The 12,610-nt window shown below is 36.6% G+C and overlaps 1 protein-coding gene across 1 annotated transcript in view; it reads left to right on the forward strand.

Moving 5' to 3' along the window:
• LOC125236606 (phosphatidylinositol transfer protein alpha isoform) overlaps nucleotides 1-12,610 on the forward strand; it is a 38,201-nt gene that overhangs the window by 3,237 nt on the left and 22,354 nt on the right. The window contains 1 exon segment of the mRNA XM_048143468.1: nucleotides 144-255. Within this exon segment, the coding sequence (XP_047999425.1) occupies nucleotides 144-255 (112 nt within the window).

A 12,610-nucleotide genomic window follows, 5' to 3' on the forward strand; every position in this document is an offset into this window, starting at 1 on the left:
AATGTGTCATTCATGAATTCCATGGTGACGCGCGGAATTGTTCACGCATGTGCCTGAATGAAGCTATGTGCAATTAATAATCGTAGATAAACAATGCGTTTTTAAACCTTATCAGATTTAAGACATTTTATATTTTGTTTTAGTATCAAGTTGCCCAACTATACTGTGTGGCGGAGGTCTCCAAAAATGAAACTGGCGGCGGAGAGGGCATAGAAGTCATAAAGAATGAACCTTTTAAAGACTACCCGTTGCTTGGTAAGTACTAATCTAATAGTAGTAATACAACTCGATAGAGTAATGAGAAGTACTGCTCAAAAATGATGACAGTACTAAATCGCAGTTATGTTTTCGGATGTCACCCTAGCAAAATCGTTAAGTTTCTTTTAGTTGGACTTGGACCAGATAATCTAATTTCGAACATTTCAAAATTTTTGTTTGAAATTCAAAAACTGACGAAATGGTGTTCGAAACCTGAAGACTAGGCAGTATGGCTTAGAGCCTTAGCCTGTCCAAATGTACGAAGGAAAAAAAAAAGGTGTTCGAAACTGCATAAAATTGCCGTCACTTGTTTCTCGCTCACTCACTGCTTTAGTCAGTGTACTGTGTACACTCTGCTTTTGTACAGTCACCATATTTTGAGCAGTTTTCTTTTTTTTTTTTGTTGTGAGTTTCGGGAGTATAGAGTGGAGTTTTTATCCACGTTATTTTTGACACCGGGAAGTCCCGGAGGGATATCCCGGGGACCGAGCAGAGTATCACTACAATAGTAAACCATTATACACTGCCTGCTGCTCCGTGAGTGCTAATCTAATAGAAATAATACAATTGGCGGATAGTGGGTGTAAAGTCTAGACTATGGATTCTCGCAATGTCTTGTCGAAGATCGTTGCCTTGACTGTTACAGTGTTACAATCAATATACTTAGGTACCGACGCATTTTGAGCTACGACAACAATACAATAGCGGAAAAAATCTATCATACGGTTATATATCGAAAAAAAATCTTAAAATTAGACTTTTGTATCAAGTAAACAACTATTGGATCATCATTACAAATATATATTTGAATACTTACGAGTCTTAGGACCCATTGCACGTGGCCCGTGGGCAGCCACGAGAGCCTGATGCGGATTAGAGACTACACACACCGATCGTGTATGTTACTAATATTCAACTTCTTATTGTACAATAAAAACACAAAATAGCGAATCCTACTAACAATATAATATATATTGGATGAATTTATTTTCAATAAAAATGGTGTGCCATTTAGTGTCATTTCGGGGCTCAATCATGAGGACTAGGTGCCGAAAACTATAATGCCTCAAACTGCTCAAACAGCGAACTAAATATTATTTTCTAATTTTCTTTGGATCCGTCATAAATCATATTATATTTCCCACACTCTAAATATACCCTTATTATAAAATATTTCATTTCATTTATAAACTGAAATAGATACCATACACTAAAGAAAAAGCAATGAAGCCCATATCGATACTCTTATTTCGATTATTACGATTTCAGTAAATTCCTAAGCGTTTTCATCAATCAACTGATGATGGATGCGTTTTATCGATGTAAAAAACGTCATAATACGCCCCACGGTTGAAAAATATACACTAATGTAGGTATATCACGTCAATCCATTACCATCATACTATTGATATTCTATAGGGATTGAGCAGGGATCTCAAACCTTTTTTGCGTTGTCACTCTTTGACATAGTTTTATAATGTTTGAATTTTATAATACTAACTCCCGATGGAATCCATGAGTTTTCTATAAATATTGGCAAATAATTTCCTATCTGTTTCTAGTTCTACGTTTGATGAGAATTGTTGGATTGTGAATTCGCCCATGCGATGAAATGAACTGATTGCTATCAGATTGAAAATACTGGGTGTCCGGTATTAAATATCTAACAATAAGTTGCGTTAGAACATTTTAACGCGTTTTGTGGTATAATGTACTGTAATTGTATCAGTGGAGTCGACGATTTTTGAAAGGCTAGTATTAATCAATTAGCTTAGATGTGGTCGTCATCTCAAATTCTGTCGAGATGGAAGCTGTAATCGCACGCTATGTGAAAAATATGTGATACTTATACATCTAAAGCTATATGACCTTATACCTTATACATCTAAAGCTACTAGTAAAATGTACACTTTTTGTACATTAATTAAAGAGAAGTCCAGCAGATATCTACTTGACTCATGCGACTATAAAACCACGCGATACATGTGAATGTGACCTTTCACGTGTCGGCGTTAGAATGTCATAATTTTAAACATCATTAGTTATATTTATGTATTCTTGACTTGATGATAATAATGTTTCTTGTAATTGAATGCGTCTCCTTAATTAAGGAGGTATGTAATCGCTTCTAGATTTAACTCTTTGAGCGCCCAAGACGTCAACTAATGTACAGTCAACCAATTGGAACCCTAGGCCACTGTAGAACTATGTCATAGAGACGTTATAAATCAGATTGTAAGAAATCTCGTTCTGCTTGTCATTTTGACATGGTTGTAAAGTGGCCTAGGGTTCCAATTGGTTGACTGTACAGTGTAATGTAGAACTTATATTCCATTAAGTTATACAAGGTGTAACCCGAAAGATTTTAACCGCGAATTTCTGAGGCAAAAGAATGGCGTTTTAAGTGAATATCGGCCTCAGAGATATCGGCGAAAAAGAAATTCTTTGAATGTATTTTCATCAAAAAGTTACTTGATACGTTTTGACATCTATCAATGATGATTAGTTAGGTACATTATGCCCTAAAATGGCATCATCGCCATCACAATAGTACATTACATCAGAGGCCGGGAAAATGAGGATTTCCGGCCAAGTGGGTATATACGGCCGAGCGAGCGTGCGAGCGAGGCCGGATAGGGATACGAGGCCGGGAATCCGTTTTCACGCCGAGGCATGTATAGTGCTTTTCTCAAACATACAATGAAATAAAAAAAAATGCTCTAAAGGACAATATTTTATAAAAAAAAGTTACTTTGCAGGCCTAGGCCTGAAAAATAATATGAAATCCCTTTACAGTCCTCTCGAGTTGTTGCGCCCAAAAAGCGATACTTCCCAGCCCATTTTAAGGAACGTAAAGACAATATTTCATTGCATGTTTGAGAAAAAGCATTTTGTACCAAGAAAGAATAATGACTTGTTTATTTATTTAAATTGGTATTAACTGTAAGTGTAGCCGAAATCCAGAAAAGTTTATATGAAATTTTAGTCTTTAAATGTGATCAGAAATACGCTGATAAAATTATTCGGTGTTCTCATGTTACACCGTGTATGCAATGACCGTTCAAAGGGTTAGGGACTGGTCCCACCGTGAGCTAGTAAGCTATGAGCTATCGGCTATAAAAACGAACAAAGGATAATCACTCCCGTGTAAATAAAAGAGACACGGCGATGTTTATAGTTACTCGCCCAGCGGTGAGCTATCAAAATCGCCGTGTCTCTTTTATTTGCACGGGAGTGCTTATCTTTTGTTCGTTTTTATAGCCGATACCTCATAGCTTACTAGCTCACGGTGGGACCAGTGCCTTAAGCGCATGTAGTGTCTATCATTCCTATACTTTTAAATCTTGTAATAAATTTATAAAAGTATGCATGGCATGAATAGCATGTCTTCAATTCAAAATTTAGTAATGCTTACCTTTAGTTTAGTTCAAAGTAGGTAGGTATGCTGGTTGCTAGAAAGTTAGAATGGTTGTTAGTCTTAACTCAAGGCTGAAAAACATCAAACTCATTAATTTATCAGTAGATGAAGTCAATGCGGAGCGAATATTAAAGCCTGTCGATAAAAGCGAGAAAGAAACAATCTACTGACATGTGTTGACAATTTGCGTATTCGTCATTCATTTGTTCTGTTAATTATATAGCATTGTGTGCTGCTAAATAGCGCTCGAGTATCTGTTATCAAGTAACTGTAATATCATCTGTGATTTTGGTGCTCTTAACAATTAGACAAAAAATATAAATAATTCGCGTATTCTAATATTTAATCCGTATTGATTTTATTTAAAATAGACTTGCTACAAATCAGCTTGTTATTTCATTACTTAGTTGGTTTCCTGATTTTATATTTGTATGGTTTTTTTTACGCATGCCTTTTATTCTAGGCGGACCTAGTAAGCAGTCTTCAGATGTTGACGGTACCAGTACCATAGACAATCTAATTTTTATTTTTATTTTGTGTTAAAACTAGTCACTAGCTACACAGCTGCATTTTATAAAATCACTTAGTAAACTTAGCTTTTTGTGCACAATTTAGATATTTTGTAAGCACAAACATACCTAGGTCACCTCATAATATTTTAGGCTATCATTTTTGTTCTTTTTCGCGAATATTATATACTTATATGACGTGCGAAGCGTGTAAGTTTACACAGGTGTTTGCGTTGCGAGGAGTTACTTGCGACTCCAAAGTACTTGTTGCATCTCGACTATCTCTGCTACCGATAAAACTCAAAATTATATTGCATCCAATAATTATACCACAGAGGATCGAGTATTATAAAGAGTTACTGTCAAAGTAAAATGTGTAATCACAGTGCATAGACTGCCATCTCTTGACACAGGCTTAAAACTTTTGAACCTCAGTTTTGACAATTTGGCCCATATTCTTAGCTTGATATGTTTTAAATTGTCAAATATTAATATTAGCGCCATCTAGCTGAGCGTACCCCAAAGGTGTAATGCCATCTAGGCCACCGTACCTTTTTCTGTATGTTACTGAGGTACGTTTCTTTCTTAGACTTTATCTGTCTATATGGAGTTATACAAGGTGCTCATGAGGAACCCGCATAACTTGAACCACGCGTTTCTGAGACCAAAAGAAAGAAAAAATGTTATATGAATTTTAAAATTTTTCGCAAAAAAAAAAATTTTTTTTTGTTTTTTTTTTCAACTTTTTTGGACGTATTTTCACATAAAAAGCAATTTTTATGCATAAAGTTGGCAATTAAAATGAGTTCCTTAATAAATTTTTCTAAAAACCAAATTTTTTGGAAGTTTTTCTTGTCACATTTTGACATCTATCAATGACTACTGTGAGACTATGTTCCACAATTGCGCATCAGCGCCGTTAAGAAGACCTTTTCTACTGAGTAACAATACCTAAATGTTTTTTTTTAATTGGCAATAACTCTGAAAGTAGACGAAATCTAGAAAAGTTTATATGACATTTTAGTCTTAAAATGTGACCAAGAATATGCCGTTAAAGTTATATGGGTTCCTCGCGAGCACCTTGTATATGTCTTTGATTATACTTAAAAAGTACATACATGGAAAGTCAAGTGTAAAAATATGGGCGTACACAAGGTACTCAAAAATATGTTCCATTAGGCTCTGCGCGCCTTGCTCTTCTTTTCCACCAATGTGAACCCCTCTTCATCCACATTGGTGCGGGAAGTATTTTCCTTGGCAGGTGCCCGTACTTCACATCCCTTTGTAGTTGGTGCATTGACCCGGCTAGTTGCAGTAGACCGGCCGGCAGTGACGTCAGCGTATGCACGCTGACACCGTGATTTCGACGAAACAGGAGGCGGCCGCGCGCGTGGAGGGAGGGGCGCGCGCGGGCGGCGGCACGTGCAGCACTTTTTACAGCGTCAGCAGCGTGCAAACTAACCGACACGACACGAGTGTCCATAGGTCGATGATCGCACTCTAAGTCTGAAACAGCTGACCGAGCTGGAGCATAACGCAAACATTTGATTTCGTTGCGTAACTCGGTAATCGTTTCCATGCTAGCTTCAAACTTCGAGATAACTGCGGCTAAACTTGTTTTTAGGGCCACGATTTCCCTAAACAAGCTGCGAACGTCGACGTTATCCGGATCGTACGGCTCTTATGTCGGCGAATGAAAGGCTATGAGAGATATTTGTAAGGAATTTGTGTATACCCATGTGTTTACATTTAAAAAAAACACGCAAAGTAGAGTCAAACCCGGATACTTGGATAGATGTTTTTTTTTCAGCTAGAACAATTTTTTTTTGGAGCACTCTGTGGAGCATGAATCTGTTTTACCTTATGTGTGAGGTTCTAAATAAAGCACTTTACGATATAATTAAGTAACTAATTACCAAATCATTATATTTAAGTGACTTCACGTCATTATTTTATCACATCTCGTAAAGCGTGAGCGGAGTTCCTTCTAATCCTAAAACGATGCTTCGGCTCGGTAATGTCTGTGTAAAATATGTGTGTTTTTGCACGGACTGTAACAAGAATGTATATGGCACTGGTCCCACCGCGAGCTAGTAAACTATGAGCTATCTAGCGGCTATAAAAACGAACAAAAGATAATCACTCCCGTGCAAATAAAAGAGACACGGCTATGTTATAGTTACTCGCCCAGCGGTGAGCTATGAAAATCGCCGTGTCTCTTATTTGCACGGGAGTGCTTATCTTTTGTTCGTTTTTATAGCCGATAGCTCATAGCTTAATTAGTTTAATTACTAGCTCGCGTTGGGTGCCAGTGCCTAAATAAATGTTAAGAAGATTGATGAAAAGTACTATATGTAATGGTATATTAAATACATATATGCTACCATGACCGATTGGAAGAGAGACGATGTGATGGGATACTCTGAATCGGATTGTAACATTTTGAATTTAGAACACGGTGGGGTGGGTATAGTATAATATCTGCCTTAGTAACATTGTTTTACTATGAAATTACCGTGGTAGCCCAACATACAGATTAAATTTTGTTTTAATAGGTTACATTACAACACTCGATTCGATTAATTCGATTTCGACCCTTTTTGAAGAATTTCGACTGGAGAACCATCTGTACTGATCGATCGCGCGACGATATTATACATATAATATATACCTCTTTGATTTTACTATTAATTTACTTACTTTTGTTTTTTCGACGTCTTGGTTTATTGAAGCTGGGCGTAAAAAAACAGCAGACGACGAATGTTCAATCTGCTCTGGATGTCAACCGGGTACAAAATAAATTATTTTAATTTTTATAACTTTTGTTTTACTTTTAATAAACTTACTAGGGTAAAGTCGAGAGAGATGGCCTATTTATGGTTATGTTTTATTTAATTTAAACTTACACGATTTTCGCACATCCTTTTAATTAATCTATAACAATCATTTGATTCTGAGTACCGACCGAAGACGCTGTGAGCTAAAATTCCTCATATCTACAATATACTAAAATAATTTGCAAGGAAAGGAAAGATGGACCGCTTTTTCAATCTCTTTTGCGAAAACATTATGAATAATTCAAAATTGTATCGCTCTAAAAGTACTACTTACTAAAGTACTTTATTAATTTATTTAATTAGTTTAGGTCCATCTCTCCCGACTTTTCCGTATGTATTTTAGCATACAGTTGTAGTATTTTTACATTTTTCATTTACAACTGTAAGAATTGGACTAGTTTTGTTAACTGAATAATTACATTAGTTAAAAACTAAAATTGTAATGAACATACCTAAACGACTATTAAAATATTAGTAACTTATTTTTGCACGTTTTAGTTGTGTTGTATAACTTTGTGTAATTCATAGAAGTAATTTCTAGCACTGGTTTCTTAAAATGTGTGACGACCTGGCGTATAAGCATGGTCGCGCGATAAGTGATAACACAGGCCGTCTCTATCGCACTTACAAATAGGGACGTCCTGATGTTTTATTTTATCATTTATCGCGCGACCATGCTTGCCTATCTGATGACGAGATGAAGTGATTCTAACATTACCTATAAAAATTAAATATAACTGGCTTCTTAGATTATACGATATCTGCAGCATACTGTAATTTCTCAAAATATTGAGAATCTATCTATCCTGACAAGTAGTATCTATGGGTAAAGTAAACACAAACAAGTATGTTTGAAGATATAACATCATGGCTTTTACTATTAAAAATACTTATGAGTGATAAAATCATCTAAAAACGTTGCCGACCCCTGCCGCCTGCCAAATGAAAGTAATAAAGTCATAGGTGTATGAGATTTATTTGTTTTAATTAAATCATTTGATTTAATTAAATTTTGCATTAGAAACTAGGCGGTATATGGGTGAATCCACTTTTTCTTGCCTGTTATTGCCATGGTTACGGTCCCCTGAGTCACGCTGGTTTTATGCAAAATTATGCTACTTAAACTATGCAAACATGCATTTTTCTGATGTTAACAAACCCTTTACTTAATTTGCCAGGCTGGACTACATGGTACATGCATAATTTTGCATTAAACCAGCGTGACTCAGGGGACCGTAACCATGGCATCTGAGTTGAAAATATCATTGCTATATATTATCTTCAAAAACCAGGGAGGGAATAGTCGAGAGCGTTTGTATGGAGAATTGACCCCTCTTGTATCATCGTAAATTTAATGCATACTTTTTTACAACCATAATTATACACCGCGCATGTCGCCTGACAACGTAAGCAGACGATTTATATTATCGCAAATGAATCATGCCATTATACAATTTACGCCCTATTGTGTCATTATCCTAACACTAGAGACACTAGTGTTAATGCATCTTCGCACTTTGACATCACGCACTTCAAGACATCTTTAACCTTAGTTTCTATATGGAAGGCACAATTTGCCTAGTTTCTGAAGATGACGTCATAAACAAATATGTTTACACAGTTGTTTTAGTAAAATGTGTTCGAATAATCGTTCCAACGTGTCAGCGGCTGAATCAGCTTTGAAGCATTTTTTTGCGGAACCGAAATAGCGCGATTGTTTCGATTTTATCGTCGTCTTATCGTACGGAGTGGACCATTTACACAATAAAAGTGACGTTTAATCGAAACTGCTACAGTTTTGTGTTTATTAAAGGAGTATGCAACAAATACTTCTGTATTATGCGTCATTTTATGTTGCTCGTGCGCTACGTTTCAATCTCTATTGGACATTAGACTCGAATCATATGAAATGTTGCTGGAGGATAAATCATACTATGTATGAGCGTTTACAAAATTTACAAACTCTTTCGTCTTTGTAACTCTTACATTTACTAGGATAAACATACTTTCCATGTATCTATACGGTCATCAGTCATCATCATCCTCCTTGCGTTATCCCGGCATTCGCCACGGCTTTTAGGAGCCTGGGGTCCGCTTTGGCCATGTATCTAATATGTATACAGTGTCTACCAATACCAACTATTTCGTCGTTTGTAACTCTTACATTTGTTCACATACCCTACTTACAGGAGTTCGATAGCAGGAGCTAAGCTCTTTATGAGTTTTATATGACTGATGTGAGCGAAGTAGCTGTGTGCTTTTTCCCGTGGCTTCGCTCGCGTTAGAAAGAGATAAAAATTAGCCTATGTCACTTTCCATCCCTTCAATTATCTCCACTTAAAAAAATCACGACAATTCGTCGCTCCGTTTTGTCGCGAAAGACAGACAAACAGACACACACACTTTCCCATTTATAATATTAGTATGGAAGTATGGATGACAGTTCTTGCCCTATGACGGTCTTCTCAATGTCGGTATTTCCACATTGACCTTGATGCCTTTCCCAGATTTCATTCATAATTAACCGACCGTACCTATCATGGTAGCTATCATGATAGAATCCCACTGCGATAAAATATAGCAAATGGTAATCTAAAGTTTCAAAAGTCACCTAAATAAAGATGTCAATCAGCTTATTTGACTTTTAAAACCAGACTGCTTATCAGACAATATTGAAAACAATTATAAAAATACAATGCATTTCCCTTGTGCGGGTAAAACCAATTAATTGGAACTAGTCTTAGCGGAAAGCAAGAAACACAATAAATAGGTCGAGACTGTCGAGCGCCACAGCCTGCGAGATGGGTCAACAGCGCCGTTGTGTAACCGTGCTTATTGACTGGCTCGGTGATATGGCTTAATACAATCTAGTTTTCAATGGATAAAACTGAGCAGACAAGCTTAGTGATACGATGACTATTTACGGAAATAGTAATAGGGTACTATATCTCTTAATTCTTTCTGCAAGTCGATGCTTCAAGCGTGTACATAATAAGCCTGCAGAGATGGGTCAACACTCAACAACACCAGCAGCGCCGTTGTGTAACCGTGCTTATTGACTGGCTCGGTGATATGGCTTAATACAATCTAGCTTTCAATGGATAAAACTGAGCAGACAAGCTTAGTGATACGATGACTATTTACGGAAATAGTAACAGGGTACTATCTCTTAATTCTTTCTGCAAGTGGCTGCTTTAAGCGTGTACATAATAAGCCTGCAGAGATGGGTCAACAGTGTCAACACTCAACAGTGTCGTTGTGTAATCGTGCTTATTGACGGGCTCAGTGATATGGCTTAATGCAATCTATTTTTCAATGGAGAAATCTGAGCAGACAGATTTAGCTTATTATTATTTGCAGCTGAAACGGTTTTGAATCTCGAGTAGGAAACTGTATTGTTTTTATAGGTCAGATCCATTCTGAAATCCGATGTTTTAATCGTATACTTGAGATGAAGGCGCCTCGAAGACTGATTGTTTTAAAATAAAATACCTACAGATGGTCTCAGTATCCCAATTGGTACAAACATTTCTGGAAAAATAAAAATTACTTACTGCAAGTTCAGGTGTAAAGATCTTATTTAAAGGTGTCTCACGAGAAGTTTTGATGAGCTTATAGCACCTACGTTACGTTACGTTACGTATATTCTACGTCCTTCACTGGAGCGCTGAGTGAGTAATTGGCCGAACATAAATCACAAATAATAACATCATACAAAACTTCGCTCCAGCGCCATATCTTATAAATCAGCCTACCAACATTATCATATTCACGAGTTTTGAGTTCCATCCAAAAGTGATCTCACATCCCAAGCGACCTGAGTGGCTGTCTCAATTCCCCCTGCGTCCTTCAGTTTCTTACTACCCTGACTCTGCTGTCGGAAAAACAATTTTTGGCGTCGACATTGAAGTTGCGACCTCGCACGCGGCCATCGAAACTTGTTACGAAGGTTTTAGATCTAGACATAGTGTCAGCCAAGTTCACAAGGCAAAAAGTATACTTTTGACCTCCGTAATCAGAAGATTTCACCTACAGACATTTTTGCATGTCTAATTTACTGATAACAAACGCCCCGCCCCGCCGCGCGGGGAGTAAAGCAAAAAACTCGTATATGTAATATGTTTTCCTCTTTTATTGTCTCTTAGGGCCTATTTAGACGGTACGAGAACTCGTATACGAGTTTTATTACATTACGGTATTTGATGGCTGTGCAAAATTGTATGTACCCTCAACGGCCCGCAATGTAACTAAAATCGCATGCGAGTTCGCACGCCGTCTAAATCAGGCCTTAGCCAGTATGAGACTTGATTAGCAGATTTCCATCAATTCACACAAAATCTTAACAAATTATATTAGTTACCTAAACTTTCCTCTAAAATCAGCTTATTAATGGGTGAAATCTGCATACGTTCAGTAGTTTTTGAGTATATCGCGAACGCAAGCAAACTAACAGACGGACGCGACGGAAGATTTTGTTTTAAAACTTTTAGTGATATATATACCTCCAGGCGTTCCAAAATGGAAGCCCTCAAATTGTATAGCTAACAGTAATAGGTAACTAGCTGCTAGGTGCTCGTTAGTGGCGTCTAGGCAAACTATAGTTCAGGTCAGGTTTACGGGCTAACAAGCTCCTAGACCGAAAGAAAACGAGACTTTTTTTACAACGAGTGTAATTAGAACAGATTTATACAGTCGACCACAAAGTGATGCATCCACTTTTTCAGCTTAATGCATTGTGAATAAGGTGAAAAAGTGGATACATCTCTTTGTAGTCGACTCTACTTAGGAGATAAAATATCGACGTACCTATATAAGGTCCTAATTTATTAGATGCAGATATTTTTACAGCTGATAGTACTCGGTCTCTGGAGTATATTAAACCGTGAAACATTATAGCTTTTACGATGTTTTTTTGGAGAAAACGGAAAAACAAATTTGCTACGTAAAAACACCCTGTTTATGTGATTATTAAATGAAAACTCATTGAACAGATTCTAGTACCTCTTTTACGTACCACTTAACTGTAACTGGCCACTTCAATGACATGTGCAGTTTTTCCGCCGAACCTTTACGACATTTACAACAAACAATTGTTGACATGACAGACAGTGTTATTGTGACATGTGATAATGCACATGATGATTTTTTTTAGACGAAATTATAATTAATTTTTTTGTTAGGAAAATGAAATCAAAAAAGTTACATGAAAATATTTCTTAATTTATATTTAAAGTTAATTATTTTAATGTAAAGTATCATGTGTTAAAATATCTGCAACTAATAAATTAGGACCTTATATATTAAGGTAATAACTAATATATTTAGAAGATCATCCATTAAAACTGTCAACATTCTCAAAACAGTGACTTCCAATTGAGGACTGACTAGTTATAGGCTTGACATTCATAATAATACCAGTCAACTCGTCAAGTCTACAACTCTACATACTTTATTACCTCAGGCACAGGCAGGATAGTTAAAGTTGCCTTCTAATGTAAAATTAAAAGCTATGGAAACGTCACGTGTTTACGTTGACAGCTGTCAGCGCTATTTTTAACATTAATAGGTTCGTAAACAAACGTATTACG

The sequence above is a fragment of the Leguminivora glycinivorella genome, chromosome 19, assembly GCF_023078275.1.
Source record: "Leguminivora glycinivorella isolate SPB_JAAS2020 chromosome 19, LegGlyc_1.1, whole genome shotgun sequence".
Taxonomy (NCBI): Eukaryota; Metazoa; Arthropoda; class Insecta; order Lepidoptera; family Tortricidae; genus Leguminivora; species Leguminivora glycinivorella.